Source organism: Calidris pugnax, unplaced genomic scaffold (genome assembly GCF_001431845.1).
Source record: "Calidris pugnax isolate Ruff unplaced genomic scaffold, ASM143184v1 scaffold332, whole genome shotgun sequence".
Classification (NCBI taxonomy): domain Eukaryota; kingdom Metazoa; phylum Chordata; class Aves; order Charadriiformes; family Scolopacidae; genus Calidris; species Calidris pugnax.
This window is the reverse complement of record NW_015091053.1, coordinates 135,493-149,962: the sequence shown is the minus strand read 5'-3', so window position 1 is coordinate 149,962 and position 14,470 is coordinate 135,493. Positions and strand designations below refer to the sequence as shown.

The following is a 14,470-nucleotide window of genomic DNA, read 5'->3' as shown; positions in this document are numbered from 1 at the left end:
AGAGTACTTTTCTGTCGCCAGTGGAACTGAAGGAAGCAATTAAGCCTGATCCATAAAACAAGTTCAGGGAGTTAACTGTGGCCTTCTCACAAGCCTTTGGATCAGGAAGAAGATTTTCTGCATGTCTTGAAAACTGCGTGTTTGTCTCTGGATTGAGAGGAGAAGGTGACACACATCTGTTCTAACACTGCAGAGTCCAAATAGCAGCTTTTATGCTGTTGTTGCTCCCATATTGTTGATTTTGTGGCAAAGTGGAATTTAAGTATTGGCTAAGTATTAAGTTGCTTATTTTGACTGATTTTTCCTGCTAAATCTTGAAGGATTTTGACCTGACTTTAGTAGTCTGAGATACTCGGTAGAGGAGACTGGTAGATACTGTAGGTTGTAGTGGTATTTCACAGTGCTATACATTGTATATTGCAAATACCATATAATTTAGGTCCTTTGACTGTCTTGTGCTTGCATCAAAGTATCATTCTATATCTGAAATTATTTATTTTTTTATTATTTTAAATAGGCTGTGAAGTTATTTTTACCCCTTTCCGGAACGTTGCTTTTCAGAATGTAAAATTGGTATGCAACTTTGCTTTTACAAAAGCCCTTCTTCATTTTCAGTAGACTGATACGTATTGTTTTGATGCAGAGTCTAGCTCTAGTGATCGCCTCTTGGCTTCAATGTTGGATGGTCATAGTAAGCTTGATAGGCATTTGAAAGTCACTTGACCAAGGGCAGGCAGGTGGAAACTCCACGTGCTGCACTGTTTCCCTGTCAACGTGGACAAAAGTGGCCAGGAAGAGTTATTAGAGTTATTCCAGCTCCTTACATGAGACTCCCTCTGTTTCTGTCCCTGGCTGTAGGGGTCTGAGTTTTAATTTTGCATAATGCAGGAGCTATCAGTTTTAAAGACATCTAGAAGATCTCTTATCTGAAAGCAGATTTTAGGAGATCTCAGCAGAAGACCTTTGACTGTAATTTTCTCCCTCCTTATTTTGTAAATAGCATCAATATCCATACAGACCTTCCTTCATAGAATCATAGAATTGTCCAGGCTGGAAGGGACCTCCAAAGGTCATCTAGTCCGACCTCCACGCAGTCAGCAGGGACACCCCCAACTAGACCAGGTTGCCCAGGGCTTCATCAAGCTTCATCTTGAATATCTCCAGGGATGGGGCCTTAACTACCTTCCTGGGCAACCTGTTCCAGTGCTCCACCACCCTCACAGTAAAGAACTTTCTCCTAATCTCCAATCTAAATCTGCTCCCCTCCAGCTTAAAGCCATTGCCCCTCGTCCTATCACTACAGGCCTTTGTAAACAGGCTCTCCCCAGCCTTCCTGTAGCCCCCTTCAGGTACTGGAAGGCCGCTATTAGGTCTCCCCGAAGGCTCATCTTCTCCAGGCTGAACAACCCCAGCTCCCTCAGCCTGTCCTCGTAGCAGAGGTGCTCCAACACCCTGATCATCCTTGTGGCCCTCCTCTGGACCCGCTCCACCAGGTCCATATCTCCTATATTGAGGGCTCCAGACCTGCCCAAAATACTCCAGGTGAGGTCTCACCGGAGCAGAGTAAAGAGGAAGAATCACCTCTCTGGACCTGCTAGCAATGCATCTTTTGATGCAGGCCAGGATGTGATTGGCTTTCTGGGCTGCAACTGCACACTGCCTGCTCATGTCCAGCTACTCATCCACCAGCACCCGCAAGTCCCTTTCCTCAGGAATGCTTTCTAATACTTCACCCCCAGTCTGTACTGATGGCGAGGATTGTTCCGGCCTAGGTGCAGAACCCTGCACTTGTTCTTGTTGAACCTCATGAGGTTCACCTGGGCCCACCTCTCCAGCCTGTCCAGGTCCTTCTGGATGACATCCCATCCCTCTGGGGTATCAACAACACCACGCAGCTTGGTGTCATCTGCAAACTGGCTGACGGTGCCTTTAATCCCTTTGTCTATATCTTTGAAAAAAATATTAAACAGCACCGGTCCCAGCACGGACCCTTGAGGGACACCAATTGTCACTGCTCTCCATCTGGACTTTGAGCCATTGAGTACCACCCTCTGGATGCGACCATCTAGCCAGTTCCTTATCCACTGAACAGTCCACCCATTAAATCTGTACCCCTCCAATTTGGCAAGCAGGATGTTGTGGGGGACCATGTCAAAGGCGTTGCAGAAGTCCAGATAGATCACATCCATAGGTCGTCCATTATCTACTGACCTAGTCACTTTATCATAGAAGGCCACTAGGCTCATCAGGCAGGACCTGCCCCTAGTAAAGCCATGTTGGCTGTCCTGAATCACCTCTCTGTCCTTCATGTGCCCAAGCATGGCATCTAGAAGGATCTGTTCCATGATCTTCCCAGGCACAGAGGTGAGGCTGACAGGTCGGTAGTTCCCAGGGTCCTCCTTTCTACCCTTTTTAAAAATGGGTGTGATGTTTCCTTTCTTCCAGTCTTCAACAGAAATTGTAGAGCTTGGGAGTGTTTTATTTTTCCACATGATAATTTTAATTAAGGATTATTTTCCTTGTATGTAAAGCCAACATGTTAAAAATAAAAAAAATCTAAGTGACTTGCCGTAGTGCTGTTCGAGCCCATACTAGCATGTGATCTTCCTGAGTACACTGCAAGGACAGCTTAGAGGGCTGGATGCGGCGTTGTCTGGGAGGATGAATAAATGAACCCAGGTATCCCTGGGTGCTTTCACACAGAGGGAGGAGCAGGACAGCTGCAGTGAGCCATTCCATTTACATGTTCTCTGTGTTACTCTGTCCTGTTGCTGTTCAGTCTCATCGGTCTTGTTCTTTGTTTGACAGTTGTAGATTTCTTTGGCAAGCTGTGAAAACCAAGGAATGTAGGAGTGAGGCAAAAGGCGAAATTTGAGTGTTCTGTCTGATAGCTCTTGACTGTCAAACCTAATGGCAGCTCCTCAACTAAAATTAGTGAAAGGTGTGATTAGCATTTCTTAAAATGAGCTGTGTTTGTCAATTTACTCCTACTACAATTCCATTCAGAACTTGCTGTATAGGCTCTCTTAATATGATCACACTGGATTGTGTAGTCTGAAGATCAAAATGTGTTTGTAGTGAAGCTGAAAACATGCTGTAGAGTCATAAGTTACCAAAAGATCTTTAGATTCAGTGATGCCACAGTACAGATATTTTCTGGAAAAGCATCACATCCCACAGGGAGATATTAGCATAATAGTGCTAATCCAAAAGTTTGGCTTTTTCATAAGGGACTGAATAGGAGTCAATTAGAAAAAGAAACAGTAGATCTCATGCAGTACATCTTAGGTCAGGATTTCCCATATTATTAGTGGCATTGCTACTGAGGATATTTATGCTTGAGAATTTTACCGACTGCCTGGACTCTGAAGGTGCTAATGAATCAAAATGTAGGTTAAATGACTCAGTGCATCAACTTCTAGGATGAAAAAGTAAAACTACCAATGTAGAAAGGGATGTGTAATTGCATTCTTAAAGGACTGAAGAAAATAAGTCTTTAACTTGTATTTTAGAGCTTATATGATTCTAAAATAACATAAAACAGCCCAGGTTGGAAAGGTCCAACCTTTCATGGGAAAGGGAGCCAAGATGAGATGATTTACTGAATTTCACTGAATTTTTTTAGAGTTGGAAGGGACCATAGAGATCATCTAGTCCAACTCCCCTGCCAAAGCAGGACCACCCACAGCTTGTCAGAGCATGTTACTCAGGAGCATCCAGGCGGATCTTGAAAATCTCCAAAGAAGGGGACTCCACGACCTCCCTGGGCAGCCTGTTCCAGGGCTCCGTCACGCTCACCCTGGAAAAAGTTCTTCCTCATATTCAAGTGGAACCCTTTATGTTCCAACTTGTGCCCATTGCCCCTTGTCCTCTCAGTGGCAACTACTGAAAAGAGTCTGGTTCCCTCCTCCTTCAACCCACCCTTGAGATACTTGTAGGCGTTAATAAGGTCTCCCCTCAGCCTTCTCTTCTCCAGACTAAAGAGTCCCAGCTCTCTCAGTCTTTCTTCATAAGGGAGATGCTCCAATCCTTGAATCATCTTTGTAGACCTATGCTGGACTCTTTCCAGTAGTTTCCTTCCTTTTTGAAGACTGGAGTGATGTTGGCCTTCCTCCAGTCTTCAGGCACCTCTCCTGTTCTCCATGACTTTTCAAAGATGATAGAGAGTAGCCCAGGGATAACATCTGCCAGCTCTCTCAGCACTCGCGGGTGCATCCCATCAGGGCCCATGGACTTATGAATGTCCAGTTTTGTCAAGTGGTCCCAGCACCCTGTCTTGTTGTGTCTTGAAAACCTCCAGCGATGGGGACTCTGCCACCTCCCTGGGGAGGTTGTTGCAGTGATTGTTCTCACTCTAAAAATTTCTTTCCCATATTGAGATGAAACCTCTCCCAGTGCAACTTGTACCTGTTGCCCTTTTCCTTTTACATGTGGCTCCTTGTGAAGGGAGAGCCTTCATCCTCTTCGTAGCCACCTATTAAATACTGGAATACTGTGATGAGAGTCCCCCTGAACCCTCTTCTCCGGGAAGAAGAGGCGCAGCTCCCTCAGTCTTTTATCACAGGGCAGGTTCTTCAGCCCTTTGATCATCTCCTCCTGTCCACTCTGTGTCTTTCTTGATTTGAGGAGACCAGAACTGGACACAGTACTCCAGTTGTGGCCTGAGAAGCATGGAGCGGTAGTAATGTCACTGTAGCAATGCCCCTGTGGATGCAGCCCAGGATCCCATTTGCCTTCGTTGCTGTGGGCAATGTGGGGAGGTATGGCTAGTGACCCAGAGCACAGAAGGTATGGGTTGTGACCCAGAGCAGACAGCTGCCTGTAGTATGCTGTGTGTCAGCCACTGCATGTGCTGTAACAGCCTGCCTTCTTTCAAGAGGATGCTCTCTTGCTCTCCTGAAGGACAAACGGCTCTGTCCCCCAGTTCTTCATCCCAAGTGTCTGATGTTTCTTATTAGGAGACCTTTTATCTGAGCCCTTGATGCCTTTTTTTGGGCTCTGAAAATCAATCTGTCATCTTGAGCAAGTTCCTTCGGATTGTTTTTTCTCTCATCTGTTTGGCATAGATCACATCAGTGTCCTTTTTGTTGCTAGGGAGTTTGGGTTTTTTTAAATCTAGTAACTCTGAGACACAACAAAACAAAAACAGTGTGATTAAAATAGCCTTGAGTGAAACTCTTTCCAGAGCCTTAACTCAAAAAAGCTGGAAAAAATATCATTATACCTTGATTCTTGGGAGGACTTAAAGATTAAGTCTCTCCCAAAGACAGCCAGTCTGGAGCAGAGAAATGCTCCCTTTATCCCGAGTGGTCCCCTCTGCTCAGCGTCATCTTCATCCCTCTGCCCGAAGAAGGAATCTTTATAGGGTGATTTTAGGCATCCAACATTGAGTAACAAACCATATGGTCACCTTTTCTGAGAGAGGAAATGCTTTGGACAATTACTCTTTATCCTTTTTAGGCTTCTCAAAAGTTTTCTTAAAAATAGTTGTTGATACAACTTTTTCTATAGCAAAAGGGTTCCAGTAGCTTTCTCTTCTATTCTGACCAGCCTTTAGAACTAACACAGAACTAGTAATAATATCATAATCACTATCCTTAACCAAATCTCGAATATGAGATAATCTAATGTTTTCTTTGGCTAGAAAATAATACAGTATGCTGAAGGAAAGGAAGAGGTACTCTCATCCAGTCAAAGTTGATTTTGAAATAGTTGTGGACTTCTGTTATGAACATGCTGAATTGAGGCAGCGAGGTGCTTGCACAGTTGTTCTCCTATGTTTTTGCCTTGTAATTTGTGGCTTTAAATCTGAATGTCATCCTGACGCCCAACTCGGTGATTTCATGTTACACCAGTGATGTTAATACTAAACTGTACTGTAAAGACTCGCTGTCAGTACTAGTGGAGCTGGGCAAGTCTCCTGTATGCTTTCATCCAGCCCGTCTACAGGCTCAGCCTCCGTGTAGCTGGGTGCTGTCCTGTGCTCCCTCACAGCTTGTGTACACATTTGAGGGCTGTAATTGTTGTTAGGCTTCCTGTTCAGGCACTTTGTGTTCCTTGTCTCTCAAATTGCGTTTCATTTCTCCCTGTAAACTCTTTGGTGAAACAATTGCTATCTCTTGGGGGAAGGAAGAGGAATTGTTCTGACTTATGGATGATGTTAAAAGGCTTTATCCCTTGAACAATAGAAAGGCTTGAACTAAAAATGACAGGCCCTCTCAGTGTAAAGCCATCATGTCCTTTCATTTTGTCCTGTGTTAATAAATTAATTGCTGCAGTACTCACTAGTCCTGCCTTTTCACCCACAGCTGTTCTGCTGTCAGTAGTCCAGCAATCTGCTGCGAAAATTAGCTTTTGTCTTACTAATGCATTAATTAATCATAGTGTTCAGTTCAATGCCATGAAGAAAAAGTAATGTTTATCCCAAATTCAAAACCTTTTCTGTAGTACTGACTTATGCTCTAATGCCAGTGGTTTGAGTCTGTGGTGCCAGCAGTACACACAGTGTAGCAGTCCCAGTGTCCCAGGGTATGTTTTAGTTTATGAGTGTGTTGATAATTATGGTAGACACAACAAATCATCTTGTGGACATTTCTTTGTCAAGAAATGTCTTTGTGCAAAAAAGAAATGTCTTTGTGTGATTTGGGCAGGGTGCTGGGCTAGTCTGAAACTTAAAACTCTTTTTGTCAGCATAATGGCATCTGTACAAAGCTTCTGATAATGTAAATACCATGGAGCAATGTGTATCTTAGAGGGCTGTATGACAGAAATTCAGAGTGAGACTGTGGCTTGGGCTTCTGGCCTCTTCTATACTATAGTCTTTCTGTTCTATTTACAGTGGTGGATAAGTTTATCTAAAAAATTTGTGTGTCTGTATATTAAAATAAACTTTTTTTTTTGTTCCCTGTCTCTTGTTGCAGATGAAGCTGCCAGTGTTATTCAATTTGGTAAATCAGCCAAGCGATCGCCTGAGTCAACTCAAATCGGGCAGTATGGGAATGGCTTGAAATCGTAGGTATAACAAAAGCCAACCTCCTGAGATTATGGAGGTTGACATAGTAAATATATTTTTAGTTTGGAGGTGCATTTTTTTTTTCCAGAAGGTAAAAAAAAAAAAAAAAAAGAAAATGAAATCTAAATAAAGATACCATGGTTTGGAACACAGGAGCTCTCTGAAGATCCACTGTAGTTCTTCAGTGGCAGAGAAGTCTGATGACATTTTTTTGCCTTTATGTTTGCACGATGCAGAGTATACAGATCAGAGCTGGAAAAAAAAATATGAAAGAGTAGGAAACAAAACCCTAATATGGCTGTGGCAGGCAGATAGTAAAATTGGAGGAAAATAGTGCTGCAGCCTCTCGCTGGGAACGTTGTCTGGTGCAAGTCAGATGCAATTAAATCTCTTCTTTTTTTCTTAAAAAAAATGCACAGAGAAGAGAAATGATGGAACGAATGAGAGGAGGGATGGGATTAAGTAGCAGACAAACAGAGGTGGGAAGGAAACCTTATTGGTTGGAGGGGATTTGCTAGGAAAGGGAAAGGTGTTTGCTGTGGTGAACTGATATCAATGGGAAAGATAGAGAACTTGTATGGCTTACTCTGGCTCTTCTGCTTTATGCTGTTCTATGTGGCTTGATTATTTATATGCATCCTGCTGGGGAAATCTGTGGGACTCTAATCTGGAGGGAGAGAAAAAAGGGAATGTAAGGGATCTTGAGATACTATTGATCAAGGTACAGTGCAGGACAGATCCCAGATCCTGCCTGTGCACTTGCAGGACAGATCTCTGTCCTGTTCTTCAACCTTGAGCAAGAGGGCTACTATATTACAGCTGAGAAATGCAGACTGATGCCTAAACATACGAAAGGTGAGCTTAAGTATCCCATTAAGGCAATCTAAAGAGAACTGAATTGACAGAACACTAATCCTTCCTTTGATGTAATGTTAATTTTTCTCAATTAACATTTTTTGGATGAGTTGGGTAATAGGATACAAGAAGATGGGGAACGCATTATTGGGATAGGAGAGTGGGGAGGAGGTTTTGTGAGAACTAGCTGCTAAGTTGCATTAGCTGAAGTGTGGGTGAGTTTTTTGAGTTAGACATTAGGAAATAAATTGTCTGTCTCCCAGAAACTTCCCTGCTGCTATTCATTCTGTGTACAGCAAAAAGAAGTGTGCATTCACTTTCTCACGTTTCTACTCATATTTGAAGGTTATTGTCACATCTCACCTTAGTCAACTTCTTTGGATTTTAAAAAAAAAAAAAAAATTTAACTTTTTATGTGGTGTGAGCCTGGAAAGCTGGCCTGTACTTCTGCACATTTTAATTCTAACTAGCATTAAATGTTTTGAAATATCATGAAAATGTCCAGATTAAGATGCCTTTTGAAAGGAATGAGGTGTTTAGAGAGAAATGGTAGTTGCCTTTTAAGGACGCCTTCTGTCTTACCTGATTTTGGCATCTCATTGAACATAATAGGAAGAAAAATCAGTAATGTGGTCTGCTTTCTAGAAAGTCTTGTGCATCAGGTGTAACATGCAGCCTGAAATCTGTCTCTAGGGGTTCCATGCGGATTGGGAAGGATTTTATCCTGTTCACAAAGAAAGACAACACCATGACTTGCCTCCTCTTGTCACGGACATTCCATGAGGAAGAAGGCATTGATGAGGTTTGCATCTACTTTGTTGTAATGAACTAATGTGGTAAATACTTTCTCATCTGAACTTCCCCAGCTCTCACATAAGTGTCTCTGTTGGTTACCACTCTGGTGTATAATTTTCTCAGTGTATGATTTTTCTCTTGGTGATATGCTTGTAGGGGTTCTGCAAAGTCCTTAAAGTTTGTTGTTTTTTTTTTTTTCCTTTTGATCTTAATTCTGTTTGAGAGGTCTCTCTAAACTACAGCAACTTTGAGGGATGTGTTTCAATCACTTAAAGTTGCATATGCTGAGTTCAGGAATGCCCAGACTTCTTGCATTTTCCTTTTCCCACAAATTTGAGTTTGAGATGCATTTAAATTTATTGCTCTGATTTGATTTTCTGTAGAAAATTAAAGGTGTGAAGGTGTGATTGAAGCTGCTACCCACAGATCATAAACTCCAGATGTCTCTTCTTTCTGATCTTTTTTTTTTAATTAAAAAAACAATGTGGTTCTACCTATCGAAAACTTATTTTAATAGATAATTCAGGCATTGTTGTTCTGTATCCAGGCTCTTAACATGGAAGTATTTTTGTGCTCAAGCACAAGTACTTTCCAGGCAAGGCCAATAATAAAAAGCTTTAAATTTGCACTGGGATAGTATCTAAGAAAGCATTTTACGTTCTGATAGTAGAAGGAACTCTACAAAGAAGCTGTTGAGGAAGCAGTGCTTGCTAGTGGCAGCTGATGGCTGAAGCAAGTTAGGAAAAGTGATGTAGTTCCCACAGCGGCTCTGGAGCCAGAAATTCTGGTTTGACCTCAATTCTAGAGTGAGGGCGGGATTTGCTGTCCTTGATAGGCAACTGCAGTCTATAATTCTATCTGTGTTTTTGTTCTAAATGACAGAGAACATTCTATAAAAATAAAAAGTGAGGTCAGGATAAATGTAAGTGAGGGATATTTGAGTTCAAGAGGAGTTAAGCACAGAGGCTGATGTGTTTAAAGAAGCAAAGTTTGGGTGATTTTTTTAGTATTATGAAAGTTGTTACAAGAAGAGGGGAAAAAAGACCCGAGTGTGTGAGTAGCCAGTACCGTACAGGTTACTTGGGAATGGTTCAGTCTAAGACTAGATGTTGTAGGCAGGCAACTCAGAGACTGTCAAAGATAGGTCCTCAAGCAGTTGACAGATGTGCAAACCACTGAAAAGCTAGGAGGGATTCGTGCAGTGAGTTAGGGGGCTGTTGGAAGGGGTAAGTTGCTTGGCTGTGATACACAGAAGGGGCTGACTGGAGTGGCTGAGCCTGAGTTGCTCTTCCTACAATGCGATTTGCAGGTCATCGTTCCCCTGCCTACCTGGAATGCACGAAGCCAGGAGCCTATGACTGACAACATGGAGAAGTTTGCTATTGAGACAGAGTTAATTTACAAGTATTCCCCATTCAAATCGGAACAGGAAGTGACGGAGCAGTTTAATAAGATCCGTGGGGAGAAAGGTATGTATGGACGATGCTGGTCATGGCCAAGGTATTTGGGGTTTGGCTGGGATTCACCTGATCAACTTGTTACTTGCTCAGGCACCCTGGTGATCATCTTTAACCTCAAGCTAATGGATAATGGAGAGCCAGAGCTGGATGTGACTTCTGACCCCCGAGACATTCAGATGGCAGAAACATCCCCAGAGGGAACGTAAGTGTGATGAGTGTCACAGGCCTTTGGACTCGATCAAATTAAATTACTATTACTAAATTACTATTAACTGTATGTATGTGTTTTTTAAAACCTTCTCTTCTATGGTGAATCGGAGAATTTAGAAGACCTTTAGTTTGTTCTTTAGCAGTTTGGAGTTTACATGTGTAAATGGACCACAGGCATTGCGGTTGTATATTTGGCTTGAACGCCTGTGTGGGCTTTTCTCAGCTTAGTCAGAGCGGCAAACTCGATGCCCTTCTTTGGGCACCCTAAAACAAAGGATTCCTAAGCTATATTTTTACATTCATCAAATAGGTTTTAATCAGAATGACAGCTGGTTGTGAGACTATGCTGCTCTGAAACTGATGTTCAGTTTTGTGATTTAATAAACCCTGGCAAAATGCGAGGTGCTGGGCAGGTCATTCTCCACAAGTGAGTGGTACAGGTGGGTGCAGGAGAGGCATATTGCCATGTCTTTCTGGGAGCAGGGGCTGGCTCCTGGACTTCCCTGCAGAGGGAGAAGAAGGGTGTGCTCTGAGGGCCCTGTTCAGGAAGAGCTGAGTGTTTGCCGAGTTGTTCACTTGTAACCTGAAAAAGAAAAGCTGAGCTGAGCCAAATGATTGATTAAATCCTAGAGCTTAATGGGACCAAACTTTACTTCTTTTATGAGATCATATGCTTCTTCCCTGAAGTGCTTGAATTTCCTGTAATAATAGTTTCAAACACTGTAAACCTAGCTATTTTTGTATGTAGTAGCTTGTTGTTACTGGGTACACAGGTGCAGCAAACTCCTCGGGAACCTCCAGGGATCTAATATACTTCTCAGTTTCTTTAATGCCTGGAGGTGAGCTTTCATGATAACCACAACAATCCTTAAAGTTTGTTGTTAACTGCAGTTTAACTGCGGTTTAACTGCGGTTTAACCCCAGGTGGCAACCAGGACCATGCAGCTCTTCACTCAGTCCCCAACCCCACAGTGGGACAGGGGAGGAGAGTTGGGAAAAAAGGAAACCTTGTGGTTTGAGATAAAGACAGATTAATCTAACAGTAATGGAAGAGAAGATAATAATAACGATAAAACAATATACAAAATGAGTGGTGCAGTACAATTGCTCACCACCCGATGATTGATTGCCCAGCCCATCCCAAGCAGCAATTGCAGATTCCTGCCCCCCAGCCAACCTCCATTCATATACTGAGTATGATGTCTATGGTGTCCATGGTATGGAATGTTCCTTTGGCCAGCTTGTCCTGTCTGTGTGCCCTCTGCTTCTATGGGAAGCAGAAAAAGACTTAATATAAGCATTATCTAGCAACAATTAAAACAACATCTGTTATCAACATTATTCTTATACTAAGTCCAAAACACAGCAGCTACTGAGAAAATTAACTCTATCCCAGCTGAAAGCAGGGCAGCACTGATCACAAGGAGGAGCTGCTTCTTTCTGACTTTGTGATACCATTTCTGTGTGTGATCAGTGCAGTTTGTCAGAGAGTACTCCTGACTAACCAAAGGGTAAGAGAATGCTCTAGTGTCACAGTTTAGGCTGGGCTGTCACTAATGCACAACAGAGTGTCCCTTCCCTTCCCAGAAGGGAAAGGAAGAGAGAATAAAGGAGACTTACGGGTTAAAAAGAAAAAATAGTAACATTGATGAGAAAATAGTGAAATATATACAAAACCTATATGAAGCTCCCAGGATGACGATCATGTTGCTGGCAGGCACTGGGAAAATCCCAGAATGGACTCAGTGGCAGACAGGAACTGGATTCAGGAACGCAGGGATAGGGATCAAAGGCAGGCAGAGTCCTCCTTAGATGTCATCCATTGAAGAAAGAGACTGACCATTTGATCCCTCAGCTTTATACTGAGCATGGCAGATGGGATGGAACACCCCCTTGGTCAGTTTTGGGTCACCTCTCCTGTCCCCTCCTCCCAACAGGTGCAACCCTGCTATGCTCTTCTGCTTCCTGCCCCCCAACTTTGTGCACAACAAAGTTAGCTGACCTTGGTTGTTACAGCAATAAGTATAGGCCAGAGCCTCTCTGCACGCCATTCCTAGGTGTTCACTATAAAAGTCAGATGTTATCACTCTGGGAGCAGACATTGTCTGAAAAACATACCATTAATTCCAGGGAGTGCAGTTTAGTTACCAGACACTTAACTGAAAAGATTACTGAAAAGAGAATTGGTTTTGTTGTATCTCAAACCAGGACATTCCACTCCTTATTCCATACTATTTACGTCATGTTCAGGTCACTATTGCTTGTTGTCTTCAAATATATATATAGAACACTAATTTATGATTTATCTTTCTACACAAAAGTTCATTAAGTTCATTTAGTCCATGATTGCAGATTTCCATCTGCAGGTTGCTGTGGCAGTCTCTAAGGGCAGGATAAATGGTATAAAATTTATTGTGGGTCATGCCTATGGGTAGCATGTCCACCTTGAAGAGGTTGCTGGACACCACTTCATGGAGCTGGCTCTGGTTTCATCACCACTATGTGATCCTGACAAGCACTTACTGAACACTGTTAGTATTATGTAGCAATTAACATCATACAACTCAAAACTGAGAATTCTCACCCAGGGTTAAATTTCTTTGAGATATACATTGGTCTTCTCCATTCCTCAGCATCACCCACCAAGTACATCCAGGTCCTTGAGCAAAAACAATCTCACGAATGGGTTTGCCTTTGCCTAAAGTGGGAAAAACCCAAACAGTTTCCCCAGCATGTTCCTTTCATGGACCACAGGGACTTTATCCCCTTCTGCAATATGTAAAAGGTCTGATTTAACAAGACCAGCTTGATTGATGGATCCACTGTTGTTAACCCCTAGCAGTCCCACCACACAAGGGTCATCTGAAAGACCAGGTAATGTAGACAGCTGTGTGATGTCCTCAGTCTCCACAACTGGTATTCCAAAAGCCCACTGATACCCTTTTGGATCTTTAAAGTACCCTCTCCTGAGGTAGTCTATGCCAAGGATGTCTGGAGCATCTGGGCCCGTCACAATGGGGTGCTTCTCCCATTTATTCCCAGTTTGACTCACTTTGGCCTCCAATACAGACAGTTCTTGAGATCTTTACCATCACTCCAGAAATAAAGACGGATTCTGCCCCTTTACAATTTGATGGCAAGTGTCCACAAGGGCTTTATACCTTAGTGGCTCTCCTGTGCTAGGTCACTGAATCCACGCAGTCCAATAAGCTCAGTTGTCCCTTTCCTCCTCCTGGCTGGAGATGGGACACCTCTAATACTGAGCATAGATTAACAGATGGGTTCACACAACGTGTGTAGGTATCAACAAATGAGTTTATAGTCAAACTGGAGAACTGCTCGCTGTAGTGCTTCATTGATGCTTCCATGGCCAGGTTTCCTAACTGCCTGGCTTGTCTACTAGCGAAGTCTGTGGTATTGGCAACATTATCTCAGGACCAGAGCAACCAGGTGATGTGTCTCACCTTCATGTCAGCTTAAAGTCCTTTCTCACATTTCACAAGTTCTTCATAGATAAGGATCGAATGGTTATCTTTGTCTAATTTCTCCTGTGTTAACGCTGCCCAAGAAGGACCCTTTCTCTCATCTCCATGATCCGATAAGAGTCACCTGTGACTCTTCCAGGCCACTGGAAGGAGCTGCTTCTTCCTGACCTTATGATACCATTGCTGTGTGTGATCAGTGCGGTTTCTGTTGGAGCATACTGCTGACTAACCAAAGGGTAAGAGAATGCACTAGCAAGTGGAGCACAGTGTTAAGCGGTGAAATACATAGGTTTGACCTTTATTCAAAACATACATACAAAATCAACATTAATCAAAACATACAGCTGTATTCAAAACTTCTTTCTCAAGCTACAGTAATATGTGCATCGGTGTTTTATGACAGTGTTTAAGGTGTACAGCTCAATAGAAAATCTCTGTAGAAGACATAGGCAGAAAAAATTTAGAAGAAAAGTCTCACTTAATGCAGCTGCATGGTAATAAAATAGAAAGGCCTTTTTCTTGCTGAAGGTTGTCACTTTGGTATGTTTTGAAGTAGATGGCTATGAGCTGAGATGGTCACAGTTAGAGCTGCATAAGGCATGAATCCTGCCATAGGTTCTTAAAACACATTGGGGTAGTGCAGAGCAGTGTGG

At 42.8% G+C, this 14,470-nt stretch overlaps 1 protein-coding gene across 4 annotated transcripts in view; it reads left to right on the top strand.

The window, feature by feature from the left end:
* MORC2 (MORC family CW-type zinc finger 2) overlaps positions 1–14,470 on the top strand; it is a 70,394-nt gene that overhangs the window by 29,217 nt on the left and 26,707 nt on the right. For 3 of the 4 annotated variants that reach the window (XM_014956622.1, XM_014956621.1, XM_014956625.1), the window contains 4 exons: positions 6,921–7,011; positions 8,561–8,669; positions 9,972–10,131; positions 10,213–10,324. In XM_014956622.1, coding sequence (XP_014812108.1) covers positions 6,921–7,011; positions 8,561–8,669; positions 9,972–10,131; positions 10,213–10,324 — 472 coding nt within the window. Of the gene's footprint in view, positions 1–6,920; positions 7,016–8,560; positions 8,670–9,971; positions 10,132–10,212; positions 10,325–14,470 lie in introns of those variants that run through there. The other variant, XM_014956623.1, reaches the window with a different exon arrangement.